We start from the raw sequence: 14,233 nt of genomic DNA, 5'->3' as shown, positions 1-14,233 counted from the left end.
TGAGAGGGCGGCAGTGCCCGCTTTCCCCTTTGCTGAGGGAAGCGTAACAAAGCCGCGGACTGAAAACCCCGAGTCTCTCGCTGCTACTGCAGTCGAAATCCTCCCCAACACAATTCCACGGCTGTGCTATCCGGGTCTTTGTGTCTCCCCACTTCGCCTGCATGTGCCGTTAAATCTGAGGGGGCAGAGCGGGCCTTTCGCGCCCCTTCCCGGAGGTTTGAGCTCCTCAGACTTGTTTCCTTTTCTTTCCGGTGAATATGCGAATACAGTATTAAAAAGATAAAAAGCACGAGTTTCCTGGTTGGGAGGACCTAACTAGATTTACTGAAAATAGTAAGTATGGTAGTGTGGTATACTAACAACAACAAAATTTTGCTTTGCTGCAACCAGGTATCCAGCCTTTTTCCTTGGGTGCAAAGCTTTAAGGCTGCTGAGCTACTAGTGCTGAATCCAGGTTTTGTGAGGCCCTTGAGCAACAATACCTCAAATATCTGACCTTGTGCGTTCTTTCAAGATATAGTAATCCTAATCCTCTAAAAAGCAGAGACATCACCTTGCGGACAAAGGTCTGTATAGTTAAAGCTATGGTTTTCCCAGTAGTAATGTATGGAAGTGAGAGCTGGACCACAAAGAAGACTGATCGCCGAAGAATTGATGCTTTTGAATTATGGTGCTGGAGAAGACTCTTGAGAGTCCCATGGACTGCAAAAAGATCAAACATATCCATCCTTAAAGAAATCAGCCCTGAGTGCTCACTGGAAGGACAGATCCTGAAGTTGAGGCTCCTCATGAGAAGAGAAGACTCCCTAGAAAAGACCCTGATGTTGGGAAAGATGGAGGGCATAAGGAGAAGGGGACAACAGAGGATGAGATGGCTGGACAGTGTTCTCGAAGCGACTAGCATGAGTTTGGCCAAACTGTGGGAGGCAGTGGAGGATAGGCATGCCTGGCGTGCTCTGGTCCATGGGGTCACGAAGAGTCGGACACGACTGAACGACTGAACAACAACAATCCTCTATATTCCACCACGTCCAAAATCATCCAGTAGTTAATTTATTAACTCCTTCCTAGGGCTGAATCTATCCATATTTTAAGTTGGCCCCCTATTAATTGGCTAGAGTTTGGTGGCAGAGCAGAAGGTCCCTGACATTTACTGGTTTTTAAATTTATGTATGTATTAAATGTGTATACTGCCTTTCATCCAAAGACCACAGGTTGGTTCACAATATAAAAATGCTAAATGAGAATACTAAATATGTAACAAAAATCAAATCAATAAACCCCACTCCCACAAATGTGTTTAAAAACCGTAGATGGTTTATTTACCCAAAGTCCTGGTTATAGAGAAACCAGGGACGTCTTAGCCATTGAGGCTACTGCCGCAAGTTGCCATGGCCTGAGGAGGGCGCCTGCGCCCTACAGCCCCGCCGGCAGTGCCACTCTCACCCACCTCTTCTTGAGCTGCAGACGCGACGCGATGCTGCTTCGGCTGAGGAGGAGGTGGTGGAGCCCAGCTGGCAGCGTCCCCACCCGCCCCTCTGCGCCCTCCAGCTGCCCGCTGCACCTGGCACTGCCCGGTGGAACACAAGTTCGGCGTCCGCGCCCTCTGTCTGCCTGCTGCGTCTGGCCCTGCCCGGCGGAGCATGAGGGGCGCCGGAGGGATCTTTGCGCGAGGGCACTGGATTTACTTAAGACGGCCCTGAGAGAAACGTTTTCACCTGGCACCTAAAGATAATGTAATGAAGGTGAGCCTCTCTGGGGAGATCATTCCACAAGCAGGGAGCCACCTCAGAAAAGGCCTGATTGCTACTGTATTTCCAAAAGCTCTTTTACCAGTGAATTTTTTTTTTTTTTTGCTGTGAAAACATTTGGAAGGAAAGCCATAGACTTTCAGTTTTGCTATTTAAAGCTGAAACAGGTGAATTTTGTGAAGACCTTTCCCTAGAATAGTGATTGAGGTTTACTCTAGTGCAGAACTAGTCCTGTTTAGGGTTTGTATGAGATTGTTGTATGTTAGGGGTTGTATGTTTAATCGTAGAATCATATAATTGTAGAGTTGGAAGGGACCATGATCATGCCACCCCCTGCAATGCAGGACTCTTGCCCAGTGTGGTGCTTGAACCCTTGACCCTGAGATTAAGAGTATCATGCTAAAGCTCAGTGTAGAATAGAAAGGTGGTAGAAGGACTGACTGGCTGAGCATTCAGATTCTCAACTGGCCACACTTGCTTTCATAGGACTATGCTAATTTTTAACTGGGATTTTGTTTTGTTTTGCTGCTTTTAAAATACAGGTTTTCCCCCATTGTACTTATTTTGTTTCCTGTTGTCTCTTGAACGTAGGACTATTGCACACATTGAGCAAGCATTACAGCTGTTTCTGACAGATTTGTGAAGTGTAATTCATGTACAGTATCTAATATCATGAAAAACACCTTATGATTAATCAACTTGCCTTGTGTTTTAGGACACGTTAAAAGTTTGGAGCCCATTTTTTGTTGCTTTGTGAATGAAGTTGAAGTAGCTGGGGTCTATGTAGATTGGGTACAATTCTATGAACTCATAATGAAACCACATTGAACACAGTGGGGCTTGTTGCAAAAAAAAAAAAATGCATAAGAATAAATTATTAGAGAGCCAGGCACCACCCCACACAGTGTGAAATGCTGCCTTGAGTCTCCCTGAACCTAGTCTTAACAATTATAAACATTTCACTACATTGGCTTTCTTAAGTACATGGACCTTGTTTTATTGTTTAATAATTATTATATACTGCTTCCAAAGCAGAGAACGTGCAGTGTACATCTATATAAATAAAAATGTAAATGTTCGTTTGTTCAAAATCTTAAATCTCAGAAAGTCCTACACTGATTGCTTTGAAATTTTGACACAACATTGCATTCAAATAGGGGAGTGTTTTTATATACCTATCTTATATAGATGTCACACCTGTGACAGGTAAAAACATGATTTTTTGCAAAAACAGCACCATCTGCTGGATGTAAAAGCAGCACACGGTAATTTCATTTCAATGTTTCTGATTTACGAAGCAGGTTCGTGTGCGCGGGGGGCGGGGGTGGAGCCAGCACTTTTAGCGGGAAAATGAAAGGAGCCGTTTCTAATAGAGGGAGAAAGGGGGGATTGGGAGAGGGATGGTCTGAGGGGGGACCTTGGAGGGGAATGTGGGGAAGGAGCCTCTCCACTGTGAGAGGAGGCAGGCAGGAGTTCAACAGAAGAAGCTGTTGGGAGGCAGGTGAAAGTGGGGTCTACTTCCAGTCCCGGGGGGGAGAGATTCAAGGGGAAAAGACCACCCCAAACTAAGAACAAGGGGACCCCCTGGGTCTGTGGGGCTCACTGGGAATCCCTCTGGAGGGGCTGAGAGAGAGGGGGGAGGGGAGGGAAAGGGCCCCTAGCTCAGGAACCCCCCCAAGTCTGAATCCGCCAGAGAAGTGGGGCTGCATCCACAGCATTGAATGGTGAGTCACACCTGTCACAATTCAGTCAAGGAAGGAGAGGGAAGAAGGGGCAGAAATGGAGTTAAACATTTGACCACCATGTCTAGAAACCTGAACATCTGCCTGAAGCGGAACAAACGCTTTTTGGGAAGCGGAGCTGAAGAAAACCCGTGCATGTCCTGCTGCCTTTAATGCCGCGACTTACTCAAAGCTCCAGTATTAAGTTGACAAATAGGACTATTATTCTTTGTTCTGCTTCTCCCCTAAACTCTCCAATTTTATGATTCCATTTCAATGTTTTCAGTGCAATTGGCTTTGGAATTGAGGTGTATCGATTGATCTCCATTTTAATTGAAATATTTCATTAGTAATTTTTTTCCTTTTTGTCTGTTGTTTAGTTCGTGTTTTTTCCTTTGTCAATGTTTTGCATTTTTTATGTTTTTGTGAGAACTTTCTTCTTTTGCAGTGCAATCAATCTGCTTTACTTCATCAAAATAATGCCTCGCAGAAGATCAAACTTAGGTTGCCGTACTCACGGAGTGGAAGCACTGTGATGAGTAATTGCAAATCTAACTGACGAAGAATGGGCATCAGCGAACGAGCGAAACAGGCAAAGAATGGCTCAAATACGTACTGAGGAAGCAGCAGAGCGATGCGCAGCCAGACTTGAGGATGCACAGTTGCGATCATGTTCTGCAGCTTCAGATCTGCTTCGTTCTCAACAGAATGAACGCGACAGACTGAGAGTGTCTCAAAGACGTCAACGAGAAACAGCAGATCAGCGTCAAACACGACTCCATGCTCCACAATCACGCAATTACAACCGTCTTGCATACAACCCAGCTGATGATTCCACCGCACATACTATAATTGAAAATCAGCGTACCAATTATGTTGTGAAATATCAACCAGCCAAAGCTTTGCAATGGCACACAACTTGCACATTAAAAAAATTAATGCCCAACGTCGTAGAAGCAACAATCTTGACAGGACCTTTCAAAGGTGAAGATGTACTAATTCCTCCCATTCCTGTAATTCCAATGGATATGCCATTTCAATTTAAGAGATTACAATTCCCAATTCGATTGGCGTTTGCAGTCACCATCAACAAAGCTCAGGGCCAATCTTTAGAATTGTGTGGTTTAGATCTACACACACAATGCGTCTCACATGAACAATTATATGTTGCGTGTTCTAGAGTCGGCAAACCAGACAATCTCTTTATCTCCACAGAAAATGGAACAACAGAAAATATTGTATACCCACAAGCGTTGTGAAATTAAACATATTACAAACGTGCGCTTTCTCTTTTCTATCATCCGTTTCCATTTAATCAAATGAGCCACAGCAATGCGTGGCTGGGTACAGCTAGTGCTAAATAAAAGGCACTGGATTGTGGCCTACTGTTTCAAGTTATGATTCTTTTGCATACCCTCCAAATGTCCCGATTTTCCAGGGACACTCCCAGAATTATGAAAGCCATTCTGGATTCTTATTTGATCCCAGAATGTTCCTATTTTCTCTGCTAGTGTTGCTGTTGCTGAGCTCGGGGAGTAGGATGAGGTGGCACTTGTCCCAAATTATGACAATGGGGGTGGCGAGGAAGCATCCAATTGCCTCTCTGGCTGTTACTGCTGGCCTCCTTCCTTGGGCATTTGATAGCTGCTGGAGAGTGGACCCAGCCCTGCATGACATGCCAGCTCTGAGTGGCAGGCAGAGGGCAGGACAGCCCTGGGTGGGAAGAAAGGTGTAGTGGAGGGGAGATCAAAGAGTATTGATTTTTAAAAAAATGCTTTGTGTGGCAGCACCTAATCTTGCCCCCTTCTAAAATTTATAAAATCAGGATTAAGTAGTTTTCTCAGAACAGTGGAGGGTCTGTGTGCTGTGTCCCATTGGTGTAGTGGTGGTAGCATTCTCCCTTCTGATGGTGTGGTGAGGGGACAAAAATGAGTTAAGGGTCAGGTGGTGGGGAGTGAGAAATGTCCCTATTTTCATCTGAGGAATGTTAGAAGGTATGTTCTCATGCTGCAGTGTAATAACACCACCTTCCATTTTGGAATAACCAGAATTTTTTTATTTTATTTTGCGGCAATCAGTGAACTCATCCAAGAAATTTGTGGCTATTTTAATACAAATATGAGTGGAGACAGGAATCCTGACAGAAGGTGGGGTGGGAGAGGCAGAAGATTGCAAATACAACCCTTACAATAAAATTAGTTGTGAACTAAAGGATCAGTTATATGCAGAAATGGAGAATTGGTGGAGCAGAAAACTACTCAAGTGGCAGTAGAAGCAGGAGGGTTTGGGAACATGGACAAAGGATAAAGACAGTGTCTATTGCCAGAGGAAGGATGGGATAAAAACTGGAAGAAAACATAAAAGGACTTGGCTTAAAAAGGCCTAAACACAGAAAAATGTGACCAGTTCAAATATGCAATTTTGGGTTGATCACAATTACCGGTATCTAGTTTATTAAATGATTTCTTCATGAAGACAGCTAAGGTTCAACATATAAATGCACATTTAAAAATGCTTATATTCCTTCAGCTCAGTTTCTTTCATAGTCTCAGCATTTAGAAACATGACTTAATTTGTTTCTAGGAGTATTTTATTTTATTTATTTTATTTATATACTGCCCTATACCTGCAAGTCTCAGACTGGAACATGTTGATTTGGAATTCAAAATGTGACGTTGCATTTCAACTCCCCCGTTCTGGCTGTAGCCTTTCAGGATGCCAGAAATCTCACCCAATTGCTTTTAGGATACCCTTCTATTGGACATAGCATCATTTTTGTAAGAAAACAAGAACTTGCTATCCTTTCTTCCATGTGCATGCAAATATACTTTTCACCTGGGGTCTGTGAATCCTGACCACTATATGTAGACATGTACATATGCTGTATTTGCTGACACACACCACAATTTTACCACTCTCTGGCTATGTGGCATGATCCTTTATCATAATAAGGCAGAACTGACAACCCACAGTGCTGCATCTTCTGAAATTATGATCCCTGTTGTAAATAGAAGATTTGCCCTTGTATAGTTCTGTGTAAGAATGATGCCTTCAAACAAGGCTAGTCTTGTTACAGTTAGTTTGTATGGATCACTACATGCATAAGAGCTGGATGAAGATCAACAAACAAGAAAAGACTGAGACAAAAGGCAGCTGTTAGAAACAGGCAAGAGCTTTTTATTTCATCTGGCACAGGATTAGGCAGTCAACCCCGAAAACAATCTATCAAAAAGAAACATTTATTTCCCAGGAAGTACCCTCACACAAAGTTCACTAACATTGAGCCATCATTGTGCACTTCATTCTTATTCTAGCTGTGAGTACCCCTTTGAAGTAATCTTATAAATCGATGAATTAGCTTTTGATAGCATTCTTATTTTGATATGCCATGCTAAAATGTAGGCAATGTAGCAATAATCTTGGACAGAAGGTTACTGTCCAAGCACAAATTCTGTGCAGAACAATACAAACAATCCTATGCATGCTTACTCAGAAGTAAACACCACTGTGTTTGGTGGGGCTTTCCCCCTAAGTTGTGTGCTTAGGATTGCATCCTTTGGGTGGATTCTGATGCCATGCTTCAAAATAATAATGATGATACTATTGCTTGTGTAGTGCAGCTTTCCCAAGCCTGGTACTCTCCAAGTGTTTGGACTACAAATACCATTTCCCCCAATTATTCAACATTGTGACTATGCCTGATGGGAGCTGTAGTCCAAAACATCTGGAGACTAGGTAGGGGAAGCCTGGTGTAGCGGCTACTGAAGGTATAATATTGTCACATGAACCACTGTTTGATTGTCTGAAAGAAGCTGATACTGTTTTTCACTATGACCTGACCTAGTTCTGGGAATCCACCTTTCAGTCACTTCAAAATAACTTTTCCCGCATTTTAATAGCAAGTTTGAAACTGAGCTATGTGAATGTGTTGTTAGAGATGGAATAGTGGACCTGTTGAAGGAAAGATAAACTTGTATCATGGGAAGTATCAGTTAAACTGACCAAGTAGTACTTATTTTTGTGGCCGTTTTATAACCCACTCTTCATTAAAATCAATATGAAAGGCTTACAAAGCAAATATTGTGACAATGGAAAAGGAATCTGGTTTCAGAATCTATTTTTAAATCCTTGATGCTTTAACAAGGAGCATGGTCTCCTATCCCATCAACAGCTGCCACAGGTAAAAAGCTGATTTTGGCATTCACAGAAATGTAAGATTATACTTGGATACTCTATTCCAAAACAGCACAATATGACAAGGGAAAGAAACAGATACCGGTAATCTAAAGCCTCACATAACAAATCAATCTATGCTTGTTCACTATGTAACAGAAGATGATTGTGCTGGAAGGAACAAGTTAAATATGCAAATAGGAAATCTTCAACAATAAATTAATTTAAAATGATTGGATGAGGGCTGCTTCCTACATTATAGGAGCAAGAGAGTTCCTGTGAATCAGGAGTGGAAACACAACATAGTAATGTCTGTATTAATTATATAGGATAGTAGAAGGTGCACCAACTTACATGTGTTATTAGAGTAAAAGAAACACTTTACAGCACAATCATATGCACATTTAGAAGTAAATCCCATTGTGTTCAATGCGATCAGAATTGCATTCTTATACAGAAAGCTACCTATTCAACAGGGAATGTGTGTTGCAAAATTTTCAATGTTGTGCATTACCTAATCGTGATTTTCACTGGGTTAGCTAAGTATATTAGCTATTTCTCCATGATATTTACAGATATAGGAGTTGCTTATTAAATATGCCTATTGATAGAATATGGAAGATAGTTCCAAGAAGAAGGTCCCAAAGACAAGACAAAACCTTCATCCCAATTGAAAGCTTTGTAGGAGCTGCAGTGAACAAAGGGGACACAAGGATGGAGCTGTTCCCAGCATATTGGGCATCAATGAAATGGCTAGCAAACCCATCCCAGCCTGTGGATGTGTGCAGGACCAGTGACAGATTTGTGACCAAGCTGAGAGAATGTAACGCCAACTTTGAGATAGACATAAAGCAGGCATTATCTTGCTCCTGGCCATTGGAATCACAGAAATTGTGATGCCATGTATTAGCTCGCTCATAGGTGCCAGTTTATACTATCAACCACCATGCATTCCAGCTGGGTCACAAGCCAATGGTGGCCCTGTGTACTCCTATAGATGATCACTGGGGTGGAGTGAGCACCTAAACTTGGCCTGAGATTCCACATATGCAAAGACTACTGCACAATGGTTCTTATTTTTTATATAATTTATCTATAGATTATTTTCTCTTGATATATACTCTTTAAAAATATTTTTTTTAAACTTTTAATCTGTGCTAATGAGTCAGTTTTACTTCACAGAAGCTCCTACCACTCAATTCAGTTGGAAATCTGTGAATTTGGCCTTTATCAGTAAAAATAGCCATACAGATGGCCGTTTATGTATTTCAAAGGCTAAAAAATAGACCTTCATTTTTTCTTTCAATGAAAGGATACCATGAATGAACTGTGAATAGAAAGCTAAATCAAAACAGTAAAGGACATGACCCAGCCCAAATTAAGTAGTTTTAAGTCCCACAGCTTTTAGCAAGATAGCATGAAACACACACTTAACTCTCATTGGAATGGAACTTAGAAGTTCTTAACTATGGCTAGATTGTGCCCAGATTATTTGCTGATACAAATAGTGCTCTAATGTTTCAGAATAGAAAATATACCGGTAATATATTTATATTTAAGCTAATACTAAAAAATAGCTGGTTGTATTTTCACTAACATGAAGCACATTACAGAGCTAAATTTCACAGAAGAAATTAGAGGGCACCTATTGTATGTGCAAAAATTATACAGAATGAATATATTTGTACAATATTTCTTTAGGCTTGCTCTTCTATTTGTACCCATCTAAACACCATATTGTGGTCAATTGGAATAATGTCTCTGTAATGCACATTAAAATGTCTGTTACATTAAACAAATGGTATTGATGTTTGAATACAGAAAACATGTTTTTTAGACACAGACAAATACAGATTTTGGTGCATTTACCACTTTTATTTCACTATGCAGAAACATACATTCACCATGTGTTGTGATGTGACTGACAGTGTAATGAAGACAGTATCCCTCAAGTGAATGTGATAACCAATACCAAATAATGTTTAGTAGGTGTTCTGTACAATTTAAGGCTTAACTCTGACCTAGGAAATGCTGACCAGACTCTGAAAATAAACATTTTTCTCTGAGAACAGAAGGGAAATCAATACAAAAAATGTCAAAAATTCAGACTAATATTTCTGAAATGGTAAGGAAAACACACATTTTCTTTAAAATAACCACAACGTAATTTATAGCATGAGGGTTTGTGAAGGATGACTGAATTTCTAATTTTAAAGTCTGAACAATGCTAAAATTATTACTATCTATTAAAGGTCTCAAACCAGGTAAACAAAGCACATTTTGTAAGCATTTAAATAAGATTAGAGATTTGCCATTGTTTATTGGACAAGAGTAATAAAACCAGATGAAAACAATTATATGATTCAAGTTGTTTACTGAACAGTGTGTGTTATTGGCACATCTAACGTGATAAAACATTATACACAGTACCTATACAGCTTTTAGCATTTCAGGGCAATCTTCTCTTACCCTAAACAAAAGTTTTGCCACCTAAGAAACTGTGGTTTGTTTAGATTTTCAATAACTGAAGGCATGAACTGTTTCATGTGTAGCATGAGATCACTGTTTTATATTGTTGATGAACGTGCAGGTATAGATGGAAACTTAGTTTAGGAAAATTAAAATGCTGTGTTTTTTGTAATTTGTTCATTGCTTCATGCAAATATTGGGTTGCTAATGCTGATTCAGATTGCTGTAAATGGGATGATATTTCTGCCAGTGTCTTTAGTAACAATCAATATTGATTCTTCCACATTGAAAATTTCTCTGAAGAGATGCAAGCCTGCTGGATTAGAACCAAGATTGTAGGCTCTGGTATTCCCATGTATGACTGAATTCACAAGGAAGTTACTTTATTCCTGCAGTAGAGAGAGTGTAGTTAAGATCTGGAAGCAACTGATTTAAAGTAGTAAATAAAACAAAAGTATTACAATGATTGCCAGTAAAATTACGACCAGATTCAAAGCCAATTGCCGTTAATGAGATTATAACTTGTAAGAGGAATGTTTCAGGCTTATATGCTTTTTTTCTAGAACAATATACAGAATACATTAAATTATTCTTGAATTAGTTTAAGATTCTGAGGTGTATGAGGACGGATCTATCTTTTTATAAAGGATTAGATGACAGTAGACAAAACAAAGCTCTTGGATATTTTAGATGAATAAAAATATATGCAAATAAAATTTGCATCCCAATTATTTAAAGAGTTTAAAAATAGGAAAGGAGCTATAGTACAGTAGTAAATCACATACTCTGCATGGAGAAGATATCAAATTCAATCCATGGTATCTCCTACTGAAGGAACTAAGGAGATGGGCTGCAAAGACCCTGCCTGACACCTCAGGAAAGCCAATGAGTACTAGGCCAGGTGGACCAATGATCAGATTCAGTAACGTGTATTGAATTGAAACAATTGTTGAATGTTCAAAACAGAAAATTATTTATCTTTAGCTCTCATTTTACTAAATGGGCCTAACCAAGGATGTTTTTTCTTTATCAGTACTGATCTACTGGCCCTGCCTTTCACCTCAGAACAGCTTTGTCTCCTTTTCTCTATCATTACCAGACTTCTAGCCAGCAGTCTGTAAACCTGCTAAGGCTTCACGATGCACTGTCCTAATATTCCATATGAAAACATAATTTATATCATTATTTGTGAATACTTGTTGCTTGAAAATTATGCTGTCGATTCAAAAAAAAGCAGAAAAGTCTTTCCCCCTTCCTTTTTTTTTTGCACACAACATTTAAAGCCACCTACAGATGATGTAGTAATAAGAGCTCTTGCATTGCATGTTAGTATGCACAACATATTCTAGCACATGCATTCAGTAACTGACACATTTTCAAGATGCCCGTTTAGCCAGAATTTGTCAGCATGCCTTTACTGAATTGCAGCAATTAGAAAAACTATGAATGTCTCCCTTCAAGAAATAATGTAATTATTTGGGACGAACACAAACGGAGACAAAGCCATTCATACCAGCACTTATTTCTCAGTGAAACCGAGAAAATGATATAATTTAAACAAAATGTCAACCATACCTGAACAGCTTTGCACTAAAAGTCTAAAATTAATGTTTCTGACCACTAACTATACGGTAAGATGCAGCCATTTTATTTCGCAGGCTTTTTATGACAGATTATTTTATGAAATGCTTTCCTTCCCCCACAAGCAAAATGCATACAGTCTTTTCAGCTTTGGAAATTACAGAGCAAGATACAGTACTGGATTGCGGAAAATGCATAGCAACTAGCAAGCAGACAGAAGCGAATGGGTTTCTTCTATTTCTCTAACTGGCATTAACAGGAAGAGCAGGAGAAAGCTCTGCCCCCCAAACGTAACTTTCAGAATCACTGTTTTCACAAATTAATAATAATAATAATAATAATAATATTTATTATTTGTACCCCGCCCATCTGGCTGGATTTCCCCAGCCACTCTGGGCGGCTTCCAACAAAAATCAAATACAAATGCCAGAGAGAATAAATAGAAAGGGTTAGAGATGATCCATGAAGGAAGAAATGACCTTTGACACATGCCAGCCCACGAGTGCCTGGGAAAAATCTCATCTTCTTACCTGTGATCAATCCTCCCCATCTTCAGGTGTGATTTCTGTTTCTTTATGTACCACTACTTTGGTCACTGACATGTCAGGGTGCTGCTCTTTGGCCTCTTTAATTGCCTGAGCCAGCGCCTAGCCCAAGGAAACCACAGAAGGGCAAAAACAAGAAGGAGGTGGAACATGCATGATCAGTAGCAAGGTGAAGAGAGATTCATGATAAATTACACAATTTGCAAATGAGGAAAAGTGATTCAAAATAGGAATTTCATCTTTGATCTACCGTAAGTACTAATAATCCAGTTTAATTTAAACGCATGCCAGTACTAATACTGCTTTTTTCGGTTTATAGTTAAAAACAGCAGATTAGCTTAGGGATAGTTTTAGTTGCTTATACATCATACCTGATCATGGTCAATGTCTGCATCTCCTGTGATGACTATTCGCTTTTCAATTCTTGTTTCTGATATGCCTCCTTTCACTGTCTAAAGGGAAGGAACAAATGTAGGCTTCAAATGAAACATACTTTTTGCTCTTCAAAGAAGGGGGAAATCCTTATTTGAGTTTTGCTGAAAGTAATGTATGTTGAGTGTTTCAAAATGGTTGACATCGATTATAAATGTATTTCTGTAGAATCTGTATCTAATATATATTTTGTAAAGTTGTTTGTTTGTGATGTAGTTGAACACCTCTTAATATATTGCAACCAAATTTTACATAATGGTTCCTGAGATAAAGGAGCAGTTTTTCTTTTCTGCTAAATGTTCATCCTGGATCAGGACAGCAATCACACCTCTCATTTTTCAGTTGTTGTTGTTGCTGCTGCTGCTGCTGCTGTTGCATTTATTAGCTGCTTTTTACAGAAATAAATAGCTCAAAGTGACTGAACAGAATAAAATACAAACTAATAAAATCTATTAAAAAATATATGGTCCAGGCAAAGTGGGGAGGGTACTCTCTGTAACTGGTTACAATTGACCACTGCTTCTTTTCCATTTCTGTATTGGCACTTAAAGCCACAATACATCTTATTCTTTGTCAGCTATTTTGTGTAAACAGACATTATAATTACAAATGAACTGTGTGGCTGTTGCTTCTTCCCATAAGCATATGAGATAATAATGGTTATTACTGGTCACTACTGAATTCTTCAGAATTAAGCTAAGAAAGGTCATTGCAATAACATCTGAGATGCACAACTGTTTCTAGTAAATATCCCCAAATCAACTGTTCTGTGAATATGCATGTAAGATGCAGTATGACGTGTGTATAGACACAGCAGCAGATCTGGCACTCTTTAAGTCATTCCTGAATTAATTAAGAACTTTATTAAAAATTTAAAAAATAATTACCAAACACAAAGTTTTGTCTTCCAAAACAAATACATATTTGAGAAAGCAGAGTTCTGAGAAACTTACTTTAGTGATATGTGTAGTAGTTGTAGTACTGGTAGTTTCAGATGTGATGGTCTGTGCGCTCATCAGAACTCCTGGTTCAGAGTCAGCACTAGGATCCGCCTAAAACAAGCAAGCAACTATTACCCTAATGTGATGAAAATATTGTTAATCATCTGAATGTATTAGTGTACAGTGGGAAAATACTCATTTAACCTGGGAGTTAAAAGGCTACAATTTTTAGCACCAAAACACAGAGGGAATGGCAATTTTCTTATCACTGAAAACCAAATAACAATGTATCACAGGGTAAACGGCTTCCTTATTATTTTAATATAATTAACATACTATTCATCTTTCACTCCTGCTGGCTTGATTGTGAGTCACAATTAGGAATATGTTGCATGCATTCTATGCAAATTGGAAAAAAAACCCTTGAATAAGCCTTTGAAAACTTGATATGAAACTAACTTGATAATTGAAATATGAAGTTTAACCTGTATCCTTTCCTATATATTTATTTATTTAGCACAAACATGCCAATATTATCTAAAGTGTGTTCTAAAGTATTTTTAAAAAATAAAAATGAGATTTACAGCACTAGTTAGGATGTTACTAAGACAAAATTATAT

The 14,233-nt window shown here is 39.2% G+C and overlaps 1 protein-coding gene across 20 annotated transcripts in view; it reads right to left on the bottom strand.

Annotated features, from left to right (window-relative positions):
- Nucleotides 1-9,505: 9,505 nt before the first annotated feature.
- The window catches only part of EPB41L3 (erythrocyte membrane protein band 4.1 like 3), a 123,202-nt gene continuing 118,474 nt past the window's right edge, over nt 9,506-14,233 (bottom strand). For 19 of the 20 annotated variants that reach the window (XM_033154952.1, XM_033154943.1, XM_033154950.1 and 16 more), the window contains 4 exons: nt 13,626-13,724; nt 12,612-12,692; nt 12,226-12,342; nt 9,506-10,503 (listed from right to left, as the gene is read on the bottom strand). In XM_033154952.1, the coding sequence (XP_033010843.1) occupies nt 12,232-12,342; nt 12,612-12,692; nt 13,626-13,724 (291 nt within the window). In that variant the 3' untranslated portion in view covers nt 9,506-10,503; nt 12,226-12,231. The remainder of the gene's footprint in view (nt 10,504-12,225; nt 12,343-12,611; nt 12,693-13,625; nt 13,725-14,233) is intronic. The other variant, XM_033154948.1, reaches the window with a different exon arrangement.

The sequence above is a fragment of the Lacerta agilis genome, chromosome 7 (genome assembly GCF_009819535.1).
Source record: "Lacerta agilis isolate rLacAgi1 chromosome 7, rLacAgi1.pri, whole genome shotgun sequence".
Classification (NCBI taxonomy): Eukaryota; Metazoa; Chordata; class Lepidosauria; order Squamata; family Lacertidae; genus Lacerta; species Lacerta agilis.
This window is presented reverse-complemented; position numbering and strand designations above follow the sequence as displayed.